The 15,873-nt window shown below is 48.9% G+C and overlaps 2 protein-coding genes across 7 annotated transcripts in view; one reads left to right on the top strand and one right to left on the bottom strand.

Moving 5' to 3' along the window:
* Positions 1 to 619: 619 nt before the first annotated feature.
* On the top strand, positions 620 to 11,919 carry Pik3ip1 (phosphoinositide-3-kinase interacting protein 1). Of its 2 annotated transcripts, none has more exons than XM_035452373.1 (6): positions 620 to 881; positions 1,665 to 1,835; positions 1,913 to 2,032; positions 3,164 to 3,364; positions 3,468 to 3,546; positions 10,359 to 11,919. In XM_035452373.1, the coding sequence occupies exons 1-6, from the start codon at positions 809 to 811 to the stop codon at positions 10,561 to 10,563; spliced, it is 849 nt and encodes a 282-aa protein (XP_035308264.1). In that variant the 5' UTR covers positions 620 to 808; the 3' UTR covers positions 10,564 to 11,919. The 2 variants fall into 2 exon arrangements, with proteins under 2 accessions (XP_035308264.1, XP_027243072.1); XM_027387271.2 differs by having other exon boundaries at positions 1,719 to 1,835; positions 10,359 to 10,563.
* A 1,147-nt stretch (positions 11,920 to 13,066) lies between these two features.
* Limk2 (LIM domain kinase 2) overlaps positions 13,067 to 15,873 on the bottom strand; it is a 70,918-nt gene continuing 68,111 nt past the window's right edge. For all 5 annotated transcript variants that reach the window (XM_035452372.1, XM_027387265.2, XM_027387267.2 and 2 more), the window contains one exon: positions 13,067 to 14,711. In XM_035452372.1, coding sequence (XP_035308263.1) covers positions 14,567 to 14,711 — 145 coding nt within the window. In that variant the 3' untranslated portion in view covers positions 13,067 to 14,566. The remainder of the gene's footprint in view (positions 14,712 to 15,873) is intronic.

Genomic DNA, 15,873 nt, shown 5'->3' with positions numbered 1-15,873 from the left:
GATGTGGTTTAATGATAGGTATAAGTTACTGCAACTGTATTTCCCACAGATTGGTGTGTGTGTGTGTGTGTGTGTGTGTGTGTGTGTGTGTGTGTGTGTGTGACATTCTACTTCAGGGCTGGTAGAAAGGGCAGACTTTATAATATAGCTAACAAATCCAACATGTATTTTCAACTAAAGATACCCTTTCTGCATTCCTACTATATATGGATAGCCCAAACCTCAAATGTGAGTAAAGGAATGTGACTGACCTGACCCTGGCCGTTTAAATATATACATATGGGTATAGAGTTGCTTCTGGCCAGATATTCTTATTTGTGCTGCCTATGTGGTCTTAAATGCCTCCGGCTTTTGTAGTCAGTATCATCTCTTACTACTGTGCTGTGCCTTAGCACTCCTAATCCACCCCACTCCACGATGCCTCTGACACAATGACTCTGTACTCACAGATGGAAAAAGAAGAAAAGCTCTGGGGACACAGTCGTGCAGGTCTCAAACGGATCTGCTGCTAGGCAAAGCCTGAACCTTTCTGCCATTCTTGACTTGGCTGGGTTCCTCTCTTGGCTCAGGGTTAGTGATCTGGTATGGTCTAGGAGACTTAGGACCCAGGGGGCGCCTTTCAGCTGAAAAACACCTCGGCTGCAGCAAGCTAGCTGGGAAGCTCCCGGTTCTAAAGAGAGGCTGTTTACCAGAAGAGCATAACAAGGGCTGGTCTGGTTGCAAGGCTGGGAACTAGGAGGCCAAACTGCTGCCAAGGAGACCCCATTTGGATACTGGAGGTTCAGTCACCTGCAAGCCGGAAGAGGCGATGATGCTGTTAGCTTGGGTACATACATTTCTTCTCAGCAACATGCTTCTGGCAGGAGCCTATAGATCTGGAGGTGAGATTACAATTGTTTTTCTTTCTGCAGCAACTTAATGAAGCAAACGGGTAGAGCCCCCGATTTCCCAAACATGGCCAGGTGGACAAGGAAGCTTTTGGCTGTTTTCTTGCTATCCTACAAAGCTTTTCTTCTTCCCTCTCCCTCTCTTCTTCCTTGCCAGAGGCTTGCAGCTCCATCTTTGCCATTAAGAACAAAGACAAGTAGTCACTTTCTCTTTCCCTTTCCTTGTACATGAGTGGATGGAGCCTGGGAGTTCATCTCCTCTCCTCCCCAGAGTCCTGCCCTTTTAAAGTCCGTTTGCTTGGTGTGGCAGGCGCACAGACCTCCACCCCTCTCCAGCTTCCTCCTGTGGCTCTCCGCTGAGGAGGGGAGTGGGAGCTGAAGAGATGTGGCAGATTCCCTCAGCTGGAGTCTCGAATCTTTTACTTCACTAAATCAAAGGTTTTTGTGGAATTCTCTTGGGAGCTGGTGCTGTCTGTTAAACTAGCAGAAGGTGGCCGTATCCGTGGAGAAGGGGTCATCAGTTTATATAACACTGACTTCTCAACACTGGGATGACTTCCAGGCCTGACTGCCCAGAACCAAACTCGCCATCTCCACAGACCGACCTTAGGCAGGCCTCCTGTACCTCCATAGTGGTCTCAAGTCCAAGAGTAACAACCCCTTGCACTTGTGCAAGCTTAGGGGGAAAAAATAAAAGCTAAATCTGAGTGTAGTCTGTGGACCAGACGCTGCTAGGGACATGACACGAGCTCTCCACTTTCACTCTGAGGTACACAGTACGAGGCCAGAGAGCCGCACTAAGGGTCCCGGACGGGTTCCTCTTCCTCACAGGCTGCTTCTGGGACAACGGCCACCTGTACCGGGGGGACCAGTCCTCGCCCGCGCCGGGTCTCCGCTGCCTTAACTGGTTGGCCGCGCAAGACGGCCGCGAGTGGCCCATCGAGCCCAGTGAGTGTCCGCCGGGGAGGCGGGCGGGGTTGGAGGGCGGCGGCTGTGGTCCTCAACAGCTCTTCTCTCTGCCTCAGGCCTCGGCAACCACAACTACTGCCGGAACCCGGACCAGGACCCGCGCGGGCCCTGGTGCTTCATCAGCAGCGAGACGGGCGTCCCTGAGAAGCGTCTTTGCGAGGACGTGCGCTGCCCAGGTACCCGCCCGGGACCCTGGACCCCGGGGAGGGGACGCCAGCCCCCAGCGCTGAGCAGAGCGGTTACACCCGCCGCGCACGTGCGGCCGCTCGACGCCCGCCCCGCCCTGTTCCACCCCCGCGCCGTCCGATTGGTCGGAGCTATCTCCAGGCCGCGGAGCCCAAAGCCCATTGGCTGCCGCGACATTCGGAGTGAGCTCATCCTCCGCGAGCACTTGTAAACAACGGTGGGAGGACGCTTGCTCTTTCAGCGAAGCGCCCTACCAGCCTTTGCCGTGTGTATGTTTGCTGTGAGCTAGGCACCATGCTCACAATCCCGGGGAAGAAGCACTGTGAGGGAACTGAGTCACCTAGAAGTTCGGAGACCTGCCAGAGGCCGTGGGGGTGTGCAGATTCGTATCCAAAACTTAGGCTTCAGAAAACAAAGACAGTTGTCTAGGATTAAATGAAATGATCAAGGCCAAGCACTTAACACTGGGATTGCCACAAATCTTGCGCTCAGTGTGGACTGTCTCCTGAAGATGGGGCATCCTCTGGAGAATCCTCTGGCAAGTCCAGCTGGGTGCTGGAAGATAGTAAGGACTTGAAGAAACAAGTGGAAAGCAGGAGAGAGGCCGTTCCTAAGGCGCTTTCCTCATATTTGCCTTGTATCATTACATCTCATCCTATTCAGGCCTGATCTTGTCTCTGGGGCAGGCGGGGGAGTTGTCTTCTCCTTTTTGTTTTTGAGACAGGGTCTTACTGTGCAGCCCTCGCTGTCGTGGGCCTCACAGAGATTCTTCTGCCTCTGCCTCCTGAGTGAGTTAATTCAGATGTTCACCACCATTCCTGGTCTGGGGCAAAGTTTGATTTTAGTCTAGGGGAGCATTTAAAGTGGGCCCACTCGCCGGCGTTGGTGGCTCATGCCTTTAATCCCAGCACTCGGGAGGCAGAGGCAGGCGGATCTCTGTGAGTTCGAGGCCAGCCTGGTCTCCAGAGCGAGTGCCAGGATAGGCTCCAAAGCTACACAGAGAAACCCTGTCTGGAAACCCCCCCTCCCAAAACAAAGGTGGGCCCACTCTCCTAACACCCCTGACACAGGTTCAGCTGTAGAATCCACTCAGGACAGTCTTTTTCTCACCTCACCTCCAGAGACCACTTCCCAAGCACCTTCAGCTTCTACAACAGAGCTGGAAGAGAAGTCTAATGCACCAGGGGACAAAGAGGCACAGCTGTTCCCTCCTGCTAACGTCCTGCCAGCCCGGAGTGAGGCAGCAGAGGTGCAGCCAGTGATTGGGATCAGTCAGCGTGTGAAGATGAACTCCAAAGAGAAAAAAGACCTGGGAACTCTGGGTATGGCTGCCCCACCGCTGCCTTTGTTGGGATTCATCAGATGATGTCATTTGCTGATTGTCTGGGATGTGGCTAATAGGACTTTGTGTCCTGTCCCCCATAGGCTATGTGCTGGGCATTACTATGATGGTGATTATCATTGCCATTGGAATTGGCATCATCATGGGCTACACTTACAAGAGGTGAGTAGTTTCTCTTCCTGGCTCTCTTGGAATAGGGCTAAGGAAGAAACACCATATCAGGTCAACATCTTGGTGTCTTTCAAAAGGAAGTAAGGTCTGAAGGAAGAAAAACGAGCTCAGGAGTTGAGATTTGGCTTTGGTCACTACCAGGTGATCTTTGACAGCCAGGGCAAGGACTTGGATACTGATACCACCCCTCCTCCAAGGCCTCTATCTGTAGCCCAGACTGGCCTTGAAGGAGTAGTCTCAAACTCATAATCTCTTGTCTCCACCTCTTGAGTAGTGGGAGCTATGAGCATATGTCACCATGCTCTGAAGGAAATGGGATTCATTTTGTTGAATTTTAAAATTCTGCTACTAAGATGGGTGTGATAGTGTATACTTGCTATAATCCCAGAACTCAGGGGACTCAGGTGGGGGGCGGTTTACAAGTTTGAAGACTATGTGGCCCTGTCTCAAGAAGAGGAGAAACCCAAACAGGGTTTCTCTGTGTGTAGCCCTGGCTGTGCTAGAACTCACTCTGCTGGCCTCGAACTCACAGAGATCTGCCTGTCTCTGCCTTCTGAGTGCAGCTGCCTGACTAAGAGTTATTTTTATTTTCTTTGCTTGAGTTTTTTGTCTGCAAGTAATGTATGTCTTTGTACCCCATGAGTACTTGGTGCCTAGGGAGGCCAGCCATGGATTTGAATTTCCTGGAGCCGGAGTTAAACACAGTGAGCCATTTCTCCAGCCCTAAAACATGGTCTTTAATCTCAGCAGGCAGGATGTGGATTGTCTCCATTTGTAGGTGCATCTGGATTGCAGAGTGAGACCATGTGTCAAAACAAAACATTCTGCTACTTGTACAGGTTCCTAGCCCCTGGTCTTGCTGTCTCACAGTTGAGGCTTAAATTTCCTCAGTGGGATGTCCTTTAGGCTAAGAAGAGAAAAAAAAAATGATTACCAAAGAAAATACATTTGCTACTCCTTATCACTTATGAAAGTACAAGAGGCTACTTGGGAAGCAGGGACAGACTTGCCGCTGGGCCCCAGGAGGAGGGATGCTTGTTTTGAAAGGCCTCCTGAGAAGCCACATGGGGCAAGTCTCTCATAATCAGTGATGTGTGGTTCTAACAGCCAAAACCATTGACAGGCCCGGTTGTTGAACAAAAACAGGGTATTTGACCTCCAGCCCAAAGGATCAGCTGTATTTCTCTGACCCAAGAAGCCTTCCTATAAAGGAAGTGATATCGTGGGCTGGCTGCATTGTCCAGCAGTGAGAACCATTATCTGAGCCATGACGAAGTGCTTCTCAGCCATCATTTTATAAGCCCAGCGTGTTCTTAGAGGTATTAGGTTCAGCCAAATTAGAGATTGAAAGGGGAAGTGTGGTATAATACCACAGCAACAGCAGGTGCCACCTGCTTCTGCTGCTTCAAACACTTGGCATTCCCCAGCTTCTCTTTTTGTTTTGAGACAGGTTCTCAGGTAGTTCAGAAAGGCCTTGAATTTACTATATGGCAAAAAATGATCTTGAACTTGTTGGTGGTGGTGGTAGAGGAAGTAGAGGTGTTTTTTTTGTTTTTGGAGACAGGGTCTCACTATGTAACTCTGGCTGGCATGGATCTCTCTAGGTAAATTAGCCTTGAATTCACTGACAAGTGCCTGCCTCTGCCTCCAGAGTTCTGGGCTTAAAGACATCAAGCCTGGCTCCTTGCACTTTTTTTTTAATTTTTAAAAAGATTTTTATTTATTTATTATGTATACAACATTCTGCTTCCATGTATATCTGCACACCAGAAGAGGACACCAGATCTCATAATGGATGGTTGCTGGGAATTGAACTCAGGACCTCTGGAAGAGCAGTCAGTGCTCTTAACCTCTGAGCCATCTCTCCTTGTACTTTTAATCCTCCTTCTACCTCCCCCTGAAGTCTGAGATTATGCTCACAGCCACTCTTATGAGACAAATGCTGTTCTTCCCAGTTTTCAAATGAGGAAACTTGAGGCAAGAAAGAATAGGAGTCTTGCCTGTGGTTATACATCCAGAATAAGGTGGAACGAACTGCCAACTGTGTGGCTGGGTAGGTTGCTTTTTGTTAGTACAGAGCATTCCTGTGGGGGCAGATGTGTGTGACAGTTTAGCTCTGTGCATGACACACAGTAAAAGGTTCACAAATAGTCCTATTGTGCTCGACTATAAAATGTGGGTACTTGAGTTATTTACCCTTTCTGGGCCTCAGTTTACTCATAGGTGGGGAAGGAGAGATGATGACTCTGCAGCTCTGATGTTTCTGAAAAGGACACTGTGGACTGTATTAGTTTAAATCCCAGCTCTTCCATTTGCTTGAACAGATGATTTTACTTGTTTCTCTGGTTGTGCATGGATCAGAGAGCAGAGAGGTTCAGAGTCAGGAACTATTGGCCCAAGAGAACATTCTGACTCCCAGACTTAGGTTGTGGTCCACAGAATGACTGTTGACACGCAGGTCCAGGGGCATCTGCTTGCTCATTAAAAAAGTGAAGAAACAGAGTAGTTGCTCTGCCTGAACAAGCCATTGACCTAAACCCTGAAATACTCCCCTTGTCCTCAGCCTCTGACAGCATTTGGCTGCCATCCAATCCGAGTCAGTTTCCAGACCTTCCAGGTGCTTGAAGTAACTGCTCTTAATTCCAAGCTCAGCTGGTGTCCAGTGTAGAAACTAGGTCTTTTTTTCTTTTCGTCATCTTACTTTTTTAGACTGTCATGGGACTGACATGTGACCTTGAGATTACTTTCCTGTAAACTCAGGGGAAGGCACCAGACTGTCACTAACCTCAGACCACCCCTTTCCTTAGCAAACAAGCTCTGAGAACAACCTGTTCAACAGGAAACCACATGCGGGTGAGAAACAAGCTTCGAGCCTCATCTCACCACAGTTAAGGGATAGATGTCAGGCTAGAGCTGGAACGGGAATGCCATTTCAGGCAGCCTTTGCTTGGTGGGATATTTTTCCCCATACATCCAGCCACCCAAAGGTATTGTTAAATATTGTATGTAAGAAGCAGGACAATAATCAGATACAAATCACAATAGCAGCTCCTTGTTTCGTGCCCTCTTGGTAAGTCAGGCCCTGCTGTACCCCTTTCTCTGATCTTGCCCAAGGCTCTTCCTAATGAGGAGCTGAGGCCTAGAAGAGTTAAAGTACCATGTCCTAGGTGGCCAGACCATATGTTGTTGTGTGTGTGAGTATGCGCGAGCATTTCTTGTTTTTTTTTTTTTTTCTGTTGTTGTTGTTTTGTTTTTTTCTGTGTAGCCCTGGTTGTCCTGGAACTTGCTCTATAGATCAGGCTGACCTTGACCTCACAGAGATCTGCCTCCTGAGTGCTGGAATTTTTTTTTTTTTTTTCGAGACATGGTTTCTCTGTGTAGCTTTGGAGCCTATCCTGGTACTCGCTCTGTAGACCAGGTTGGTCTCGAACTCACAGAGACCCACCTGCCTCTGCCTCCCGAGTGCTGGGATTAAAGGCATGTGCCACCACTGCCCAGCCGGCTCTTGTTTTGTTTTGAGATAAGGTCTCACTCTGTAACTGGCTAGGAACTCTCTCTCCTTTTTCTATGTGTGGGTGTTTTGCCTGCATGTATGTCTGCAGTGTATGCATACCTGAAGGGTTGTGAGTTGCCATGTGGTTGCAGGGAATCAAACCTGGCACAGCATGGCCTCTGAAAGAGCAGCAAATGCTGCTGAGCCACCTCTCCTTCCATGACCAGGAATTCTTGGTCTTTTTTTTTTTTTTAAAGATTTTATTTATTTATTATGTATATAACATTGTACTTCCATGTATATCTGCACACCAGCAGAGGGCACCGAATCTCATAATGGATGGTTGTCAGCCATGTGGTTGCTGGGAATCGAACTCAGGACCTCTAGAAGAGCAGTCAGTGCTCTTAACCTCTAAGCCATCTCTCCAGCCCGGAATTCTTGGTCTTTATGACTCAGCTTCCGTGAGTGCTGGGATTACAGGTACGAAGCAAGAGCCACCATGTCTGGCTGCACAGGAAGATATATCTATATCTGTCAGTTATCTCCAGAAAGTCCATCAAAGCCCAGGAGCTTCATCTAAACTTACTCAGGGCAGTAGGACAAAGAAACTTCTCAGAGAATGACTGAGTTTAGAAAGCAAAAGAAAGGAGATGTTGTTTTGGAATTCCCTCCACTTGTGGATGCCATACACAGGCACATTATTTACCTTTCTGTGTCTCTCTTTACTCACCAGGTAGGGAGGGATATGTGATGCCATATATCCCCCAGCACTGATATTTCTTTAGAGGACACTATTGCTTGGTTTAAATCCTAGCTCTGCTCTTGGCTTAAGACTTCTCTCCCTCCCAGCCCCCTTGTTGGCCTTTTTAGGTGTGAGATGGTAATAGATGGAACATAGATCTCATGAGAATATAATCAGTGTGCTTGGAGCATACAGTTGTGTGCCTGTACGGTAGCCACCATGGGAAACTTGCCCAGAGTAGCAGGGTGGCACAGCATGGCTTCTGATTAGGAAAACAGCAGCAGCTCAGAGTAATCATTGAAGAACCTGCATTGCCTTGAAGAGGTCACTCTTGATTTCATAACCTTGGGGTAGGATGCCGAGGCAGGAAGCAACTCTGCTTGTCACATCTCTTCTCTCTGGCAAGCCCAGCTGGCATATATGGCCCCAGAGCAGTCAGGATAATTGCTGCACGTCTGAACTCAGGCAGGGCCACAGGGCTTGGCCGATGGAGGGAGCTTCCCAGAGCTGGGAAGGGTGGGCAAACACCAGGCTTCCTCCTGAGAGGAAGAGCTAAAGGTGGGGGTAGAAGGGAGGGAACTCAATTCAGCTAGGTCTTTGTCCTAGTAACTTAGGGCACAAGGTGCAGCCAGGCCCTTGGCTGGGGCAGCTCCCTGTCCCTGCTGAGTGCTGTCTTAGCTCTGCAGGGAGCTCTTATTCTCTGATAAAAAGGGAGGGAAACAGTAAGTCAACACCATTTCACCCCCTTGGGAGAGAAGCTGAGTCGATGAATAAGCCTTTGTTCTATCTTGGCTGTCCGACAACAGCCAGATTTATCCCCGCCCCCACGGCAGTGAGAGGGTGCTGGGCTGCCTAATGGTCAGTTTAGCAGGCCTGGCAGCATCAGCAACTTCATCTCCAGAATTCCCAGGCAGGACTCACAGCAGGCTCGTGGGGTCAGGCAATCTTCCAGTCTCCTAAATGGATGAGGCCAATCCAGACCAGTCACTGTGTCTGTTTCCTTTACCTTTGGTTGCTCTTCCAGACCCACTATCCCCATTAATAGAAATTGATTGTACCCCCGTAGACTTCTGTGTGATGAGGCTTAACAGTTATCAGCTGCTCAGCAGGCTACAGACACATGCTTCATAAAGGAGAGTGGAGGAAAGAAAGGCTTCCTCATGTAGGAAATGGACAGTGCTTGTGAAAAGTGTGTGGCATCCATCAAAGGCATAGTTGTGCTTCTCTTCCTGGGTGATAGGACACTTCTGGTACTTTGGTTAGGTATTCCAGAAGTCATGGTTTCTGGCTTGACTTCTTCTTCTAGCCCTCTTGTAGACTTTGAATTCTAGCCTCTGGCAAAAGATATTTGAATGTTTCATTTTTGTAAATCAATGCTCCTTTGGGGAGGAGGATCCCTTACTCAAATTACACCCAGACCTTCCAAATTTTTCTGTACATGAGCAGTCTTGAAGAACATGGCTTTTTATTAAGATTTTATTATGTATACAGTTATTTGCATGCATGCTTGCACACCAGAAGAGGGCACCAGATCTCATTATAGATGGTTTTGAGCCACCATGTGGTTGCTAGGAATTGAACTCGGGTCCTCTGGAAGAGCAGTCAGTGCTCTTAACCTGAGCCATCTCTCCAGCCCGAACATGGCTTTTTATTATTCAGATATGTGTTTCCTTCTGTGGGGCAGCCAGCCACAGCTGATGGATGACTCAGGATGTAAGGGAGGGAATGGTTATTCTAGAGGACCCTGTCTCCACAAACTGTATACCTGTTTTTGCCTGTGGGTGGGCACTCTGGGAGTCTTTTCTGCTGTGGGAATCGATACCCAGTACAGATGCTAATGAAAGAATGGGCTAGGCCTGGGCTTACATGTTGAGAAACTTGGTTGCCCCTGTCTCCCAGGTGCCATAGGAGGATGAACTTACAGACCTCCTGTGACCTTACATTTGGGATCAGATAGTTTGATAGCGGTTTGTTTTCCCTTGTTCTATGCAGCCCTGAGTCCTTTTTGCCTCTGCATGAGTTGGGAATGGTTCAGTTCCAGCCTGGGCTCCCACTTTCCAGGACTAAAGGATGAGAAGGCAGTCTTTAAAACAAACAAAAACTTGTTTTGTGGTGGAGAGGGTATTGCAGGTGTAGAGGTCAGAGGGCAACTTGAGAGATGGGTTCTCTCTTTTGAACTCAGGTCATCAGGCTTGCTGAGCCATCTCACCAACCCAATCAGGCAGTCTTGTAACAGGATGGTCCATTTTCTGGACAATTTCATTGGTAACAGATGAAGCTAGGGTAGTTCTTTGGGTCTCTGGGACCCCTGGGCTGAAAACAAAGCCCCACCTTGCTTTGTTTCTTCTACACTATGCCTCACTGAGTCTCATGCAGCAACTACCCCCACCTTACATTAGGGGAGCAGAGACAAGCGCTGGCAGCAATGCCTTGGGCCTGGGCTGGTGTTAGTCCTGGCTTGGTCAGGTAATTCACTGTTACCAGGGTGAACTCCTGCTCAGGCTTTGGGAAGTTAATTGAGCAAAGTCATGATGCAAGCACAATTTGAGTGTTTTCTTTTCCTGACAGGGGAAAGGACCTGAAAGAGCAGCATGAGCAGAAAGCGTGTGAGAGGGAGATGCAGCGAATCACCCTGCCCCTGTCTGCCTTCACCAATCCTGCCTGTGAGATCATGGACGAGAAGACCGTCATTGTACACAGCAACCAGACTCCTGCTGACCCTCAGGAGGCCAGCACCCTCCTTGTGGGCCAGGCTGGCACCCCTGGGGCCTGAGCCCCTGTAGTGGGCAGGTGTCCATGCAGACACTGGTACGGGACAGGCCACCCTCCTGCAGCTGAGAGGAGCTACATTTTGTGTTGTGGTTAAAACCCATCCCATTTTTCTTTTGAGGGGGAGATGTGACTCCTCATGACATAGCAGAAGCAGGTAGCATTGTGGGTGAGTTTGTGGAGCTGGGGGTCCATCACTGCTCCTTTTCTATCCCTCGGAGCAGGATTTGCCTGTGGATAGTGACTGGCACAGTAACTACAGTGGTGCTGTGGCAAATAAGGGCTTCCACATTGCCTGAGCCAGGGAAAGACAGGGCACTTGCCGGCTTCAGTCTCTGCCTTTCCATTTGTCACCTAGGAACTTGAGTGGCGTATACTGTTATTCATAGTTAAGGTCAAACAGATCATGCATGAGGCAGCATTAATTATATATATATATATATAGTATTTGGGATGGAAGGTCCTTTCTGAGAACCAGAAATGAATTTGCACAACACTCAGAACGTTGGGCTGCAAATGGGTTCTAGATGAGGGCTGCTGGGTATGCTCCAGCTTGCTGGCAGTGATGTGCCTTGACAACTGTGGGCCAGGTGTGGCCCCAAGGGACTTTTCCTGTTTTGTAAGGAAATAAAGGGAAGAATTGCACTAAACATTCCACTTAGGAAGATACAGAAGGGCCCACTTCTGCCTTCAGCCTCAGCTTTGGGTATCCAGACTATCTCTTCAGGGGTGGATAGAATGTCTCCATTTTGTGCTAAGAGAATAGCCAGCTAACCCATGGGAATTACATGTGTCAGCATCTGGTGAACCTAGGGTAAGCCCAGAGGCTAGGTAACAAAGGCATGGACGGGCTCGCCTTGGCAGTACACCTTGGCTCACAGGCAGCCCAGTGGCCTGTAGGCCTGTGCCTTCCTTGGGGCTAGGATTGCAACCTGTACAAAACAATCACTGAAGCACTGGGGAGGACCTTAAGGGTTTTCAGGTCTTTCAGAAACAGGGTCTCCAGAGAGGGCAAAGTGTCCTGCCCATGATCAAAGCAACTTCTGGATGGCCAGGAGTGTCCCCGCTTCCTAGCCTTGGCAGTATTCCTCAGCCAGGAGCCCCTCTACTGTCCAGCACAGGAGAGGGGTGGGTGGGGTCCATTCCCTTCACCAGGCTGCTCTCTGGAGCCATCTGTTGAGGGGGCCTAGACCTCAGGGTTCCCATGGTAGAATTGACTATGGGAAAGAGAATAGTACTACTTCCTACTTTTCTATGAAAGTATTTCTCTGTGTATATGTTTTATATACCTCATTCTGACTCCAGTGTATGTACTGTGGGAAATTGCTCTGCATTTGACTTATATAAACACAAAACACAATTCTACTTGCTATCTTTTTGTGGTGCTGGGAATGCTCCCCCAGTACCTGTCTATATCTCTGCCTTCTCAATCACTGTGGCCCAGTCACAGGGAGGTAATAATAGTTGACCAAACAGATACAAACTGCAGCCCCCGCCCGCATTGATTGTCAAGGTCACCATGAATACCTCAAGGTTGAAGCCATAAGAAGTTGATCCTTAAAGTTTTCTCCCCTTTAGTATTCTTTCCAAGGTAGAGGAATTAGGATGAACCCTCCCAGCAGCCTTTGTTGTGGGCTAGACTCAAAGGGGCAGGTGGCGGGCAGTTCCATAGCAGCCATAGAAGAAACAGGTAGATAGGCTGCCTGGGACTGAGCATTTTTTTTTTTTTTTGAATGTATGAGTGTTTGGCATGTATGCCCGCACACCAGAAGAGGACATCATATCCTATTATAGAAGGTTGTGAGCTACCATATGGCTGCTGGGAATGGAATGCAGGACCTCTGGATGACCAGCCAGTGTTCTTAAACACTGAGCCATCACATTGAGGATGGTTCTTTCAGGTGGTTCCTTGGGTTAGGAGGGAAGCTACTGGGGTGGGTGGTGTGTGGGACATGTTTCTTCAAGTTTTCGCAGTTGTCCTCAGCATCAGGTTAAATTCTCTGTGTATCCATCCAGGGTGAGCTTGTCCATGCTCAGACAATGCTTTAAGTGTTTTGTTTTGTTTTCTCCAGCAGTTCGAACCTCAGATCATTAGTTGTTGACTAGGGACTAGATTCCTGAGTGTGGATGTGCACGACCTCTGAAGGTTTGCTGTGTCAGGGAGGGGATTAGACTTGAGGCTGAGAGTTCCCCGATGTGAGGACTTAGTAGCTTGGGCCTGAAGGTGGGCAGACGACTGTGTTTCTTTAAAAAAAAATTAAGCAAAATTGATGTAAATGTATGTGTCTGAGAGCACATATGTGTACTACATGTGTGTAGGAGCCCACAGATGTGAGAAAAGGTGCTGAGTACCCTTGGAACTGGAGTTGTGTGTGTTTGTGAGCCATCATATGGGCGTTGGTAACCAAATCTTGGTCCTCTGCAAGAGCAGTTAATTGCTTTTTAATCTCTCCAACTCCTCCAAGTTTATTTAAGTCAGGCCCTAAGTTACTTTTCCACTCTCAGTGTCATCACTATGTTAACTGCTTAATTTATTTAGTCTGCTTCATGGCCCAGCTCAGGCCCACCACTCCCACACTTGCTGGAGACAGCTCAAGTATAACCAGTCACAGGATGCTGAGCCATGCTGGGAGTTCAGGGTTCCCCTACAGCAAGTCTGCAAACTCCACACACAAGTACAGTCTACACAGCAAATAAAGTGGCCAAAGATGGCTTCCCACCCCACAATTTCATCTTGTCTATGTACAATATTTCACATATCACCCAAAAGATAAAAACTAATAACAGCAACCACTCCTGATCCCTTCCCCCACCAGTACAACCCACCACACCTTATATTTATAAACCAAACCCATTCCCAATTTGTTAAATACGGTGTGAGCTCGCACTTAGGAAATGGCAAACCTCGGTGAGCTGGAGAGCCCCTGGACACCTGGTAGCCAGGGGTGGAAGGTGCCCCGAGGGTTTCCAATGCCCATGGCCCTGGAGTGTGGCTCAGGAAGTAAGAGCTGGACCAGCAACAAGGGAGGTAGAATCAAGAGGGCCCAGCTCAGAGAGAGAGCTCTCTTTGTATCTCAGCTTTGGGACTCAGTAGCCACCAATTCCTGTCCCAAGTCGCTGCCTGGACCAGACATACTAAAGATGTGCTGTAGCTGCCACAAGGATGCCAAGAAATTGATGGGACTCCCCTTTCCCTGCTCAGACCCAAAGTCTGAGACAGACCACATTGGCCTCCAGAACCCGTCTAGCATCGGACAATGTCTTGAGCTTCTGACTGAGCCCACCAGCCAGGATATGGGGCTTTTTAAAGGGCAGGACCTTTCTTTCCAGCCCCAGCTTCTTTGGTGCTTTTGTGAGTGACCGCTTGTTGAGACAGGATGTTGAAGTGGAAACTCCCACACTGATGTGGTCCCTAGGCTGGTGAGCAGAAACCAGTCCTTTTTCTGGATCCTGTGGCTTTCACCACATACTAAGAGACTCTTCAAAACCTGCTCCAGAGGGCAGGGCCTGGAGTGGGAGGAGAAATCACCACTGTCATTTCATATGCTTTGAAGGCTCTCAGTTCTGTTACTCACACTACCGCTTGAAGTCCTGCACCTTGCTGGGCCTCTGGAGCCCTCAGGCCAGTTCATTCTGTCATCCTGCCCAGCAGGCCCAGGCTATGTTGATTAGTGTAAAGCTACAGCCTCCCAGAATCTCACTGCCACAAAGGTCCCAAATGGTCCCTAGTAACAGACTCCTGGTCTAGAATCCAGGCTCTTTTTATCTTCTTCACAGCTTTCAGGCGAGTGTTGGATTTACAGACAGTAACCAGGCCCCAGCACCTGTGGAGGACTGTTCCCCTGCACCCGCATGCCTCCTGGGGAGGTAGTAGGGTTGGCTTATTCTGCTTCTAAGCAAGCCGTCAATCCACAGGAAGCCTAGCTAGTCCTGCTCATAGCAAGGACAGGGCGCAGAGGGGGCAATGCTGGCTGCGGAATGTCCCCCTGCGGGGGGATGGACCAGGGCTAGGGTGGTGAGTCCCGGGTCAGGCCGTACTCCACGCTCACAGTGTGGTCCAGTTCTTCCAGCTCTGCTGGCAGTGGGATGGCCAGCTCTCCCAAATACAGGGACAGTGCCTCAAAGGAGTCCTCCAGCTTTGAGAACGCCGGTCTACAGAGAGAAGGGATGATGAAGAGATAGGGGGACTTGAACATGGAAGGGAGGACATAGGGCTGGGTCTCAGCTGTATCCTGGTTCTGTGACCTCAGGCACACCCTTTAACCGCTTACAAAAGGTAACACTGTGATAAGAGAGGTCCTGGCTTAATAACATCCACAGAGAAAAGCCCTTTCGTGTCTTTTTTTTTTTTTTTTTTTGAGACAGGGTTTCTTGATACTGCTTTGGAACCTGTCCTGGAACTTACTCTGTAGACCAGGCTGGCCTCAAACTCACGGAGATCCTCCTGCCTCTGCCTCCTAAGTGCTGGAATTAAAGGCGTGCGCCACCAGCGCCCAGCTGCCCTTTCACGCCTTAACAGCACAGGCTACAATCAAAGGTTAAGACTGGACTTTTAATCTGGTTGCTTGTGATGTGGCCCGGATGGTGCAGTGCTTACCTACCATCCACAAAGCTCTGAGTTCAAGTTTCAGCATAGTAACTGGGCATGATGGTGCACACCTATTGTCCTAGCATGTAGCAGGTAGAGGCAAGAGGGTCAGAAGTTCAAGGTCATCTTTAATTATGTATCTAATCTGAATCAGTCTGGGCTACTTGAGACACTGTTTCAAACACGAATCTGTAAACAGAAAGATTGTGAGATTCCCCAAAAAGAATATTTGACAGGGATGGGAGAACCCCAGGCCCTACCTACCCTGTGTTTGGCAAGAGCTCTATCACCAAGCCATACCCTTGGTTCCTGGAGTGGATAGAAAGAGAATGGCTCACATAGGCTAATGTTTGATGGAACTGTTTTAGAAGGATTAGGATGTGTGTCCTTGCTGGGGCAAGTGTGTCACTGGGCTTTGCGGTTTCAAAAGCCTAAGCCAGATGCTGCTTGTGGATGAGATAATGCTCTAGTGCCACACCTGTCTGCTTGCTGTTGCCACACTCCCTTCCGTAGTGACAATGGACTCACCTCCAAGACCATCAGCAACCCCCAGCTAAATGCTTTCATTTATAAGTTGCCTTGGTCATGGTTTTGTCATGGCAACAGAAAAGTAACTAAGATAGCTTCTAAGTCTATTGTTATTACTCAAAGGTAAATGCTTTTTGTGCAGGTCCCATGGTCCTTCTCTAGGTACCTCCTCTTCGTGTGTCAGGGGTGTGCACCCGC

Source organism: Cricetulus griseus, assembly GCF_003668045.3.
Source record: "Cricetulus griseus strain 17A/GY chromosome 1 unlocalized genomic scaffold, alternate assembly CriGri-PICRH-1.0 chr1_1, whole genome shotgun sequence".
NCBI lineage: Eukaryota > Metazoa > Chordata > Mammalia > Rodentia > Cricetidae > Cricetulus > Cricetulus griseus.
The sequence above is the reverse complement of the archived record's forward strand: the minus strand, read 5'-3'. Positions and strand labels throughout refer to the sequence as shown.